This window comes from Sinocyclocheilus rhinocerous, unplaced genomic scaffold (assembly GCF_001515625.1).
Source record: "Sinocyclocheilus rhinocerous isolate Xijiao unplaced genomic scaffold, SAMN03320098_v1.1 scaffold299, whole genome shotgun sequence".
Lineage (NCBI taxonomy): Eukaryota > Metazoa > Chordata > Actinopteri > Cypriniformes > Cyprinidae > Sinocyclocheilus > Sinocyclocheilus rhinocerous.
Window position 1 is genome coordinate 1,673,761 of NW_015652998.1, and position 11,872 is coordinate 1,685,632.

Below are 11,872 nucleotides of genomic sequence, written 5' to 3' on the forward strand. Positions count from 1 at the left end.
CAAATAAGCATTTTCACCGTATATTGTCATCTGAACAAGTAAGTAACAAGTCTGCCACGTTTGTTCTGACCAACTGAGGAAAAAAGCATTACAATAAATCGTGCTACCAAAGGTGATGTAATCTAACGATCGATTAGCTCATATCACATCAAACCGTGCAAATTATTATTATTATTGTTATACTTTATTCTCAGACTATTAATGTTAACCACATCAGCATTGCGTGACTATGAGTATAGTGTGTGTAGATTTCAATTTCTGTACAGTCTTATCTCTAATTGTCATACAATTCGAATTTCACACCAAGAAATTCTTTTAACCCAAAAAGCAAACTATGCTCCCTTCGAACTGGTTGTCTTTAAAATACAAATCTTGTGTAATCCCAGGCTATCTGTAATCAGAAGCACATTTAAAACTGGAATATAATTTAATTTCATTCACATGTGTTTCATATAATCCTTTCTGGATTACAATCCGCCATAAAAAAGATTTTTTGACATTTAATTATTCTAGCTGCTGTGAGAAAAGGCTAACGATCTGCCACCTGCAGCATCCTCACATGCGATAGCCTAGTAGCCGGTGTCCTGACATTTTATCCTACCCGTCAGATTTTCCTACCAGGGTTTACCAATTTTGCGTCATTTTTCTCATGCTGAACAACAATTTTTAATGTATCTGCATTACTGTAAGGGTAGGTTTAGGGTTGGGTAGGTGTAGACGTTAATAAAACACAATCTAATAGGTAGAAAAAAAATTTATTGTTGGTTTCCGGTAGCTGTATCCCTTCTATCCACAACCACGAATATAACACATGATTACTATATTTGCATTACTGTAAGGGTAGGTTTAGGGTTGTGGTAGGTGTAGACATTAATAAACCATAATTTGACAGGCAGCATTTTTCGTTGTCGAATTGTACTACCTACTGGTTTAATGGGAGGTAGCAAAATCTGACAGAGTAGCACAAATCGACAGAACAGCGGGACAACTTCTTAATGGGAGGTAGCAAAATCTGACAGAGTAGCACAAATCGACAGAACAGCGGGACAACTTCATGTTTACAGAAGTGACGTGATGACGCAGCAGAATGCTCGAATTTTCCGCGTAAACCTACCGTTACCACTCAAATTAGAAAACATTACAATAAGCTAACCGAATCTGGCTAAACGTTGTGAATCGGGCTAAAGTAAGGCGATAGTTTTGAACACTGGCTGGTTATGTACTTGCTCAAATATTGATTTTGGATAATTTTTAACCAAAAAAAGTTACGGACTGCAGCTTTAACAATACAAGAACGCTCTCAAGCTCGATCATAAAAACTAAGCTGTTAACAACACTTACGTAATGTATTAAGTGCGTTTTATTTTATGTATATAATTTTGTTGATTAAACCAAAATTAGTTAAACTTACCAATGTTTCCCTCTATTGAGATCTTCAATGCCCTTTTTTCGAAACTGAGGTCAACGTCGAGGCTTGAACAAAACTTCTTCGGAGGAGTAGCCATTATTGTATCAAATAAATAAACAAGCCACTGTATTATATATCTTTTTTAAGTCTCTAAGACCAGCTTAATGCTTCCGTGCGCGCTAAAACAGTTTGAACTGCTTGAAATTCGCGGCAAGTCTTCACATGGTCAGCGACGCGGGGGAGGGGCTCTAGGAAATTCACCGTGTGATTGGCCACGTCCACAAAAGCCTCTGTTTCATTGGTTGGCGTTTACAGCGTGCTGAGTTTTATGGATCTGCCTGTTATGAGCCGTTTCCTGTACTTTATCTTGTAAACATGATGCAGGACAACCTTTCAGACCTTTAAATTATGCAAATCTCCCAAGATTCAAATGGTAAGTAATCGTAGCTGTGGACGGAAATATTAAAATTGTAGATAGATGATGCCAAAGTAAATTTACGGTAGTTATCATTTAGGTAACGTTATAATAATAATAATAATTCATTACATTTATATAGTGCTTTTCTAGGCACTCAAAGCGCTTTACATTGTCAGGGGGTATCTCCTCATCCACCACCAGTGTGCAGCATCCACCTGGATGATGCGACGGCAGCCATAGTGCGCCAGAACGCCCACCACACACCAGCTTATTGGTGGAGAGGAGACAGAGTGATGAAGCCAATCAGCAGATATGGGGATTGTTAGGAGGCCATGATGATCAGAGGCCAATGGGCACATTTGGCCAGGATGCCGAAGTCACACCTCTACTCTTTTCGAAAGACATCCTGGGATTTTTAATGACCACAGAGAGTCAGGACCTCGGTTTAACGTCTCATCCGAAGGACGGAGTTATCATTATTACTGTTACATTGTTCAGCTACACGTTACTAAAAGTATGAAAACATGACAAATATTACACAATGAAACTGGTAGCAAACATGAGTGTCCCGATAAGACTGTAATGCTTAAAAAAAACAGCTAATGAAGTAGTCAGAAATGCACATTTGTGTACAAAACTTTATAAAAACAAATAACGACAGCCAATTTGCAATTGTCACTATTACCGTATATATCTTTATATACTATTATATAAATGTGCTGCCTATTATATAAATCAATGTGGCCAGTAGTCTGGCTGACCAGCAGAGGGCAGCAGGTGACTACGGCATCGCGAATGTCAAGTAAAAATATGTTTCCGCACATTTTGTCAACTTCATCTATTAGCTTACGTACAAAATAAAGCAGTGTACGCGCTATCTCTGTCAGGTAAATTAAGTCAATGACACTAACAGTTGTGTGATACCTATTTAGCAAAATATCACGGAGACAAAAGTGCTTCAACAACTACTTAGTAAGTTAAGGTTTTATTACTTGCGTCCAAAGATGTGAAATTGGCTGATATACCATAAATACGTAATTTTTATAGATTTGAACAAAAAGTGCTTGATCTATATGACGAGGTGGCCGAGTGGTTAAGGCGATGGACTGCTAATCCATTGTGCTCTGCACGCGTGGGTTCGAATCCCATCCTCGTCGTGAAACATGTTTTTCATTTGTCCCACTGTTTAACAAAAGCCCCTTAATTTTACTGCTACATTTAGAAAGACCTGTAAAAAAGGAAAATATTGAATACTGTCCATTCACTGTAATTTATTGTAAAAATGTCCAGTTTTTAAAATGCAAACCGAGTCATTTCAGTTCGTTTATACTGTTAGGTGTTTCTTATGTTTCTTTTCTAAAGAGTTTGAAGGATTGCTGATGTCTGCTGCCACTCAATCTAAAACAATTCCTTGATGGATCAGCCTCCACAGACCACATGTAGACAGAAATACAGTACATTATGTAGCTGTTAATAACATGTGTTTTAAATACATTCAGACAAATATTTCAACTGATCCTGTCAGTCATTATATGATAATGATCTTACTCACTCCACATATGACGTCAACAATCCCAATGCAGTAAACAAATTGACTGTTTTATGCTTTTGTTGCTCCAGTAGACTCCAAAATGGCTCATAGCACTTTTACAATATTTCAAAGGTTGAAACAATAATATTTTGGTGAAAGTCACAGAGAAAAAAAAATCAGATTAGGAAAAATACTATAACGTAGTGCAAGTGTGTCTTTTATTAAAATCACGTTAGTTTGTAGAAGAAAAACTCAAAATATCATATAGTGACAACTGCTGGTGGGACTGTGCCAGTACAACACAAAACGGCCAAGCCAGCTGTCAATCTCCTCACTGCTATCACTGTCAGAGCAGGCGCGATTGTGAACTCGAATGCTGAAAGTGTTGATCAAATTTTATTTGTGACAGCAAGTGACATTTATTTGAATATCAGTAGTTAACACTTTCGTGGGATACAGTGAAAAACGTAAATTGCTTGCTGAAACAAATGGTTGTTGATGTGTTATATACTATTATGGAATAATATCAACTAAAAAATAAACTTGTTGCCATACTTTTTATTCTTTTATTTACTTTCGTTTTCTATTTCACTGAGGCCAAAAGTGTTTTGTGTCTGAACTGTTTCTGTATGCTCATGACTAGTCTATTACTGATCTGTTTTTCTGTGACATTCTTTTTCTCTTATCATAATTCTGGTGAAAATACTCAAATAAATGTAACATGGGCATCTCCAGTATTACTGTATATCTGATGCAAATTCCACAACGTTATAGTCACCATTAGTCAAACAACTTTTACTAAATAATATGAAGTGATAGTAACTGTTAGTTAAACTGATGCACTCAGATCTGTTTCATGTGTAAATGTCTTATAAAAATCAATTTAAATTTAAACAAATAAATTTAAGCTGTTGATATCTCATGTTTTTTTTTTTATTTCTACTTGTAGGCTTCATAACAATTCTCATTCATTGTATAATATGAAAAAGGGATGCATGCTAAATTGTGTTTGCATTGTCCCACTTTCCACAAAATGTCTCTTCTACAGATTGGGGGTTACTGCTTCACTTCCATTGAAAAATAATTGTTGATGTTCTCTCCATTGTCTGAAAAGAATGTCTGAATGTTAAATTGTGCACCTAGTGACTATTTTGCCCTTATGTACCACAGGATCCTACAGAATACCAAAGTGACATCGGTGTGATCACACCAAAACAGCTCGACGAAGTCTAGGGTCATTGCTAATTTTTATTTTATAAAAAAAAAAAGTCATGTTAACTGTACATTACTCAAGCTCGAGATTTTGCTGTGCTTGATTTTTCAGGCTTGGAGGTTGTGGTCCAGCGGTAACAGTCTGTGACGCTTTTGCTCCGTGGCTCTACAGCACAACTTGTGCAATAAACAATGCCTAACGCTAACATGACCACTATAAAAACACATAGTGGTACCAACAGTGCCACAAGCAGCCAGCTTTTGTCGTGTTTCTTCCTGTCACCTGGACGCTGTTCTATTCCTGATGCCAATGTATCTTCTGGTATTTGTGATGTTGCAGGAGTGAGCATGACAAAATCCCATTTTCTGTTAGGCACAGATGTCGAAACCTCTGAGGGTCCTTTGTTTCCTGAAGTCCTTACATCCACTGTATCACCTGTTGCTATTGATATTTCCTCTTCAAGTGCATCCTCTTGATGTGAATCAGCTGAAGTTGTAGTATCCATCAAAAAGTTTGATGAAGGTGAGTTTGAAGATGCATATTCAATTAAATCAGGCTGTGTGGTCACATCTCCTTCCTCTGTCTTCTCTGTAAACCAGCTCAGGTAAGTCGGATGCCACTCTACGCTTGGGGAATCTGTTAGTGACTCCAGAAGGCTGGCATCTGTCATCAGTTCAGGCAAGCCGGGATCATTTAGTGTTGCATCAGCTGATTCCATCATCAAGTGTTCATTCTCGTCGACTGGCCGACAGTAGTAGTTGTCCTCTTGCAACATATAACCCTCCTTACAAAGACACTCAAATCCACCTTCGTAATTTCTGCACACCTGATTGCAAATGTCTGGAGTTTTACACTCATCGATATCTTCGCATTGCTCTGAATCTTCTCCGAGTGGAGAGAATCCGTCATGACAGCGGCACGTGTAGGAACCAGGCAAGTTCTCACAAATATGAACGCACTTTCCTTCCATGCATTCATCCACATCCACACATTCTCCGAACTCAGACGGAAGGTAGCCCTCGTTGCATCTACACTCGAATGTACCTGGTGCATTGACGCATTCCTGCGGGCATGGTTTTTGCAAGCACTCGTCTATATCAAGACAACTCTGACCATCACCAGACAGGAGGTACCCCTCTGGGCACTTGCAGCGATGTCCCTGAAGAGTGGACTCGCACTCAAACTCGCAGTTGGCGCTGTGGCAGGGATCCGAGAGCTGGCAGGTCTTTCCGTCTTCTTCCAGAACATAATTCTCAGAGCACTCACAGTAGTAATGTGTATCTGAGTTCACACAGTAGTGCTCGCAGCCACCATTGTCCTGTTCGCACCAGTCCATCGGAGTGTCAGTGCAGAGCGGTGTATCCTTCGACCAGCCAACACTTCCATCCTCTCTCAGCATACACAGTACTGACTGGTCATCCTTGTCGCCGTCGGGACAAGGAAGAGTTGCCACAGAGCCGAAAGGGATGTGAGTAAGAACAGTACTTGCCAGTTCAAATGGGGTGGTGTAGAGTGCAGGACCCCCTCCTTCTTTTTGAAGAGCTGGGCACATCCCTTGGTAGGTGTAGCGGCAGAGGAAACCTTCCACGGCTACTGCACAAGATCCATCGAGCCATTTGAAGTTGTTCTTGTCGTTGCCACTTTTGTCAGCTGTGTTGTAGGTAATGACCACACAACGATGAGCAGCACAAGCACTGGCTAAGTCACCACGTTGCCAGTTCGTATACTGTGTTTCCTGATCCCCAGTGATCCAGGTGAAGCCCCTCAAAGGGCGCGTGGCCGAGCACTGCCGAGGCTGTCGCTGAAGGCCAATCCACAACCTGATTCTGGGCCGGGAGCCACGTCTGACCCCTGACGATAAGAGGTCATGGATCATGGAAGCTTCTTCTGGTCCTTTAATGGTAGCCAGGTTCCCCCCTTTATCCTTGCAGCTCCTCCAGGACTCCCTGAAGTTCTTGCGCTGGAGATGAATAGAATAGCATCCCTCAGCGTTGCACACGCCGTCCTGCTCCTGCAAGCTTTGTCCAATGACTCCCTTAGACCAATACAAATACAGAAGTCCAAAGAAAAGACAGGGATATGCAGCACAGCATTTTCCAACAGTCCTGTTTCCCATAATTGCTTTTTTGTTTTCTACAGCTGAGGTATTTCTTGTTATGTCTGTTATCTTACTTGTCTGCAGTTTTTTCTGACCTAATTAAATGTTTAAATTTACCTATGAGCTCTTTCAAACCTCTGGTCTCTCTGCTCAAAGAGATGACTTTTGTCTGCATTCTGTCTGAGAGACAGAGAAGGAGGGTACAGACGTTTGTTATTGGAAAAGGGGGTGGGTAATGAGTGTGCTGAGTGGTGGGGGGAGATTCGGTCTGTGGTTTTCCCTTGTGCCGTATGGTTTTCATAAGTCTGTTTAAGGAAATAGTTTGTGACCCAGCCAACAAGTCCTCCCCCAGACCGCATCCTCTACTCACTCATCCAATCACTAGAACAATCACTATCACAGTTCCATCCATCCAACCTGAAAACTTCATGCTGGGTCATCCTGATCAGATTTCACAATTTTCCATTCTTGTGTGGCTCATTTTTGAACAGCTGCTCAGACAGTTCTTTTTGACTTTAAATTAATTTAACCATTTTTTATATGAAATTCATTTGAAATGATGCAATGGTTTAAAAATATTTAACTTAATATTCTATAGCCTACTCTGTCTCATCACTGTATTGATATTTAAATTCCTTTACACAACAGAAAGCAACTAAACATTAGAGAATATGCAAGTTTCATTATGTCATCTAAGAAAGTTATTTATGTGGAGATCATGAGGAGATGGTTTGATAGCAAATGTTTATAAAAGGTATTTTTTAGCATAATGTGACTTTTCTTGACTGACCAGTGTAAAATTGTGAAAATGGAATTTCAGTGCAAGACTATAAAAAAAACCTCTAAGAAGCCATGCATCATTTTTTTGTCTTGTCTTTATCAATAATAATTTAATATAATAATCATTTTCTTGCAATCTTGAATTGCATGCAAAAGCACAACTCTACAACCCACTGTGTCAAAGCATTCAATTCTATATGACTAACAAAGGATGTTGTTTGTATGTTTGCCCCCAGCTGAGCATGAAGGATCCTGCCTGATGTTTGCACATAAGTGATGGACCCTAGGGGAATATCCTGATGAGGAATGCTGGGAAACGGTGTTTACTCATTCTGGAAGGGGGGTTGCTTTTAACATCCTGTCTCCCATTTTCTCAACACCCTACATTGAGAGATCAGAAAGCCACAAGAAATGTCTGCGCTAGTAGGTTTGATTTAGCAGGACTTTCTGCTCACCTCTCTAACCCTGGATGACCTTTAACCATTTCATGGCCCTGACTTCTTGTATGTTTAATTTCCAACAGCTCACATAAACAGGAGACTATGGCTACAGTGACTCTTGGGTGGTTTGGGATGTGCTCTTTCTGTATTTTTGTCGATTCATATGGGTCTTTTGGACCATTTTAAAGGGCTTGCAAGAATATACAACGCGTGTCTGTTGGCGGAAGAGAGGTTTGGAAAAACTGGATGCTTATGGGTTCTTATGTAATTCTTTTCTAATTCCGTATGCAGGCCGAGCCTATATTTCATTCTGTCATCAGCTGCTTGTTCCAAGTCAGAGGCTGTAGCCAACATCGAAGTGCTACGTATACACTTTTCCATTATTACTTCAAAATGAATCATCATGGTTACTTCTTTGATAGAATGTCAATAAAACACACGTGACCTACTGTGGAGAATAAACCAATAAATCTTCTTTTTTTTCACTACTTTATCCATGATAAGCTACTCATTTTTTCCTACTGCATCAGATTTTTGAGAGCAAACTAGTTTTCACAGAACATTTGTTTTCTTCTCCCATCCTCTTTTTAGCCATTTGTCCTGGCCTCCTCCATCCCTTTCTGGTTTTTCAATTGTAGTTTGTGACTGTAGGAGGCATTGATCTATAAAACCATCTCACTCTGGTCCTCATGCCAGGTATGAAAGTCTGCGATGAGTTCTCCTAGTTTCTTTATTACCTCAGCTTCTCTTCTAACTGATGTGCATAGCATATGCAGGCCCCTTCACGACTGATCTAGATAGCATCTGCTCATTCTCTCTGTAGATTTGCTTACTTAGATTGAGAAACCTTTAAATTCATCAGAGCTTTTCTACCCTGCTGAGGTCAAGGTCTTTGTGGAGTCTTCAGCAGTGATGCTTCATGAAAAGAATCAAATTGCAGACGTCGCTCTGAATATCACAACCTTTCTATGGTCTAGACCAGTGGTTCCCAATCCTGGTCCTGGAGAACCCCCAACACTGCACATTTTTGATGTATCCCTATTCAAACACACCTGATTCAACTCATCAGCTCATTAGTGAAGACTCCAAGACCTCAAATGTGAGTGTCAGATAAGTGAGACACCAAAACCGTGCAGTGTTGGGGGTTCTCCAGGACCAGGATTGGGAAACACTGGTCTAGACAGACCAAAAATAGTTTGTAAAGGCCAAGATATAAAGAAAAACTCAAGTGTTTGGTGTCTGCTGGTAGTCTATGACCTTAAAGTCCTTGAAGTATCTCATTGGTCCCCTGGGATAAGAGTGCTTGGCAAGCTTAGTGTCTGGTTACATTGCTAACAGAAGTATCACTATGTTGAAATCATATGTTACTTCTGCTACTACGAGACTTTAAGCAGACTCCTTTTGGAATTCTCTACTGGTTGAAAAATTCTTGATTCACTGCCATCAAACAGTCCCGTAGTATTTAGTTGCAGCTTTTAACTAATCCCATGTTATTTTTTCCCCTCACACCTATTATGCAATAACATATATATCTGTCTACACATACTTGGACCATGCAGGGAGAGCAGTAAAGGACATCAGGTGAGGTGTAAGGGTTAATGAGAACAATCTGGAAACCCCTGATGCCACTGTGTATAGATCAGGGGTTCTCTAACTCTTTACATCCGGCAGATGCTTTTATCCAAAATGAAATTGCATTCCCATATTATTAGTTCATGCATTCCCTGGGAATCAAACCCATGACCTTGGTGTTGTTAGCGGCACACTTTACCGTTTAAGCTGCAGGAACACTTTTTCATGCTAGGAACCACACAGAGAGGTATAATAAATCTCAAGACCCACCATAAATGTTTTAGAACATTTTTTGAAGAAAAAAATATTTGGTATTTTTCCTTCTCATATTATTTCATTGGATAAGCCTGCTTACTAGCCTACAATTCATCACATTTCCATAATGCTAATGGGAAGCTACAAAAATGAGGACATGAACAAAGACATGACATTTGTGCATGCAAAAAAGAGAGAATATTTTTGCTTTCTTGGTGGCACAGCATGTAAGAGCAGCCATATTAATGTAGCAAATAATGCATTGACCTTGCAGTTCAATAAGTAAATCATATGTGACCCTGGACCACAAAACCAGTCATAAGGGTCAATTTCTCGAAATTGAGATTTATACATCCAGGGCCGCTGTTGGTCGAATGGGTGCTCTAAGCAGGATTGTATTGTTGTGCCCCCTCCCTCAAATATATGGAAGTAAAGAAAAAAGAAAAAAAAACTACTATAGGGGTCAAAATAGAACTTTAATAAAATATAAAAGTAAATAAATAAATTGTATTCTTTACAAATTACAAATCTAGACAGTTACTTATGGCTATGATTTTAATAATACAGTTATCTGATTGATTTTATAGTCTCAAGCATTCAGAAATCATGCAAAAGAATATAAATTTTTACTACAATAAAACCATGGTTACATTTTTGTAAGGGTTGTGATGTCCACATGTTTTTTGTTGAAGAAATTATAGAGGCTGTGTCATCTAGCCTATATATAGCAAAAAGGTGGCCAAAAATGAAAGATTAAGTGGATATTTGAATTAAATGTTTGGTCAATAGCCTACAAGGATTTGATTGTCCTGTAAGTGTAGCAGCAGCAATTGCATTGTCACATGTTTGTTTCTGTTTAGTTCCTGTTTGCCCCTATTTGGTTCAGTTCCTGTTTTCATTTAGTTTATCATCGGTTATTCTGTTCACCTGTTTTGATTGATTACTCCTCACCTGTTTCTGTTCTCCCGGATTACATTCCATGTGTTTATAAGCCCTGTGTTTTCCTCAGTTCCTTTGTCTTGCGTTAAAGTTGTATCATGTTGTGGTCTCCCTCAGTTTCAGAGTGTTATGTTCTTGTTTTGATAATTAAAGAGTCTATATTGTGGATTACTTCCTCTCCATGTGCTTCCTCCGCACCACGACCCGTGAGTCGTGACATGCATGGCCTTTGGCTCCCTTTGCAGGCATTTGTAATAACATGTAATGTACATAAATTGTTTATATTGTATTACATTATGTATTTTAACGGTGTTATTCAATGAAACCATGTAATTATTAATTAACAATCATTATTGCCTCATTGTTTTTATATAATGCATTTTAAGTCATTTGATAGGCTATTGTTGGCTTAGGTCTGTTTTTATAACCACAAAAAAATATAATACTTTTCAAATTATTATTTGAAGTAACAAAACCATGGTTAATTTGTGGTTATAATGGCTACAAGAACCAAGATTTTTGGTTTTCTGTTAAAACCATGGCTAATTTTTGTAATGGAACATGGCAACTCAGAGAAAATACTAGATTCGTTGGTGGTGAAATTATTACAGACATTACAACACCGTCAATAGCCAAAAAAGTTTCACAGGATTATGAATGTGCCTGAAAGTAAAGCACAGGCTTCGTTTTCACATTTTTTACATTTTTTTTTTTCTTCTCTCAGCGCCGGATTGCTGATGTCTTTTCACGGGCATAGTTGTCCAATTATGATCATTTGCATTCAGCTGCAAACACGAGGTGCGAGCAGTCGCAAGCGCGGATGCGGGAATGGCGCGTTACGTTTTTTTTGGGGGGGGGGTTTTAGCAACTGGGATGGTACCCTACGCAAACTGCGTACTCTGCGTATAGGGAGGTACAGGGCAGGACTTACGGGGCCGGGGGCCCCTGGGCTTGAGGTTATGTTTGGGCCTCATACCTATACTACAAATGCCCTCAACTAGAACATTATTATTGAGTAACACAAAATACACAAAAATTTAAATGTGCTTTCAGGTTCATATACTGTATACAATTAATAGGCAACATGTCTAGCCTAGTCAAAGTTTAGATGTAATATTAAATAGTCACTATAATACAATAAACAGGATGTGATCTCTCAGTTGAGAGATCAAAACCCTGAAATAACACTGAGCAGAAAAAACCAAAGAGATGTATTAT

At 39.2% G+C, this 11,872-nt stretch overlaps 2 protein-coding genes and 1 non-coding gene across 3 annotated transcripts in view; 1 reads left to right on the plus strand and 2 right to left on the minus strand.

Moving 5' to 3' along the window:
• The window catches only part of LOC107715300 (deoxycytidine kinase-like), an 8,181-nt gene extending 6,540 nt beyond the window's left edge, over positions 1 to 1,641 (minus strand). The window contains exon 1 of the mRNA XM_016521375.1: positions 1,412 to 1,641. Coding sequence (XP_016376861.1) covers positions 1,412 to 1,505 — 94 coding nt within the window. The 5' untranslated portion in view covers positions 1,506 to 1,641. The remainder of the gene's footprint in view (positions 1 to 1,411) is intronic.
• A 1,260-nt stretch (positions 1,642 to 2,901) lies between these two features.
• trnas-gcu (transfer RNA serine (anticodon GCU)) lies at positions 2,902 to 2,983 on the plus strand. The gene has a single exon. It is a non-coding gene; the product is annotated as a tRNA-Ser (tRNA).
• Positions 2,984 to 4,517: 1,534 nt separating this feature from the next.
• On the minus strand, positions 4,518 to 6,690 carry LOC107715301 (endosialin-like). The gene has a single exon (XM_016521376.1). It carries the CDS (start codon positions 6,684 to 6,686, stop codon positions 4,647 to 4,649), a length of 2,040 nt encoding a protein of 679 aa, XP_016376862.1. The 5' UTR covers positions 6,687 to 6,690; the 3' UTR covers positions 4,518 to 4,646.
• Between the last annotated feature and the right edge of the window lie 5,182 nt (positions 6,691 to 11,872).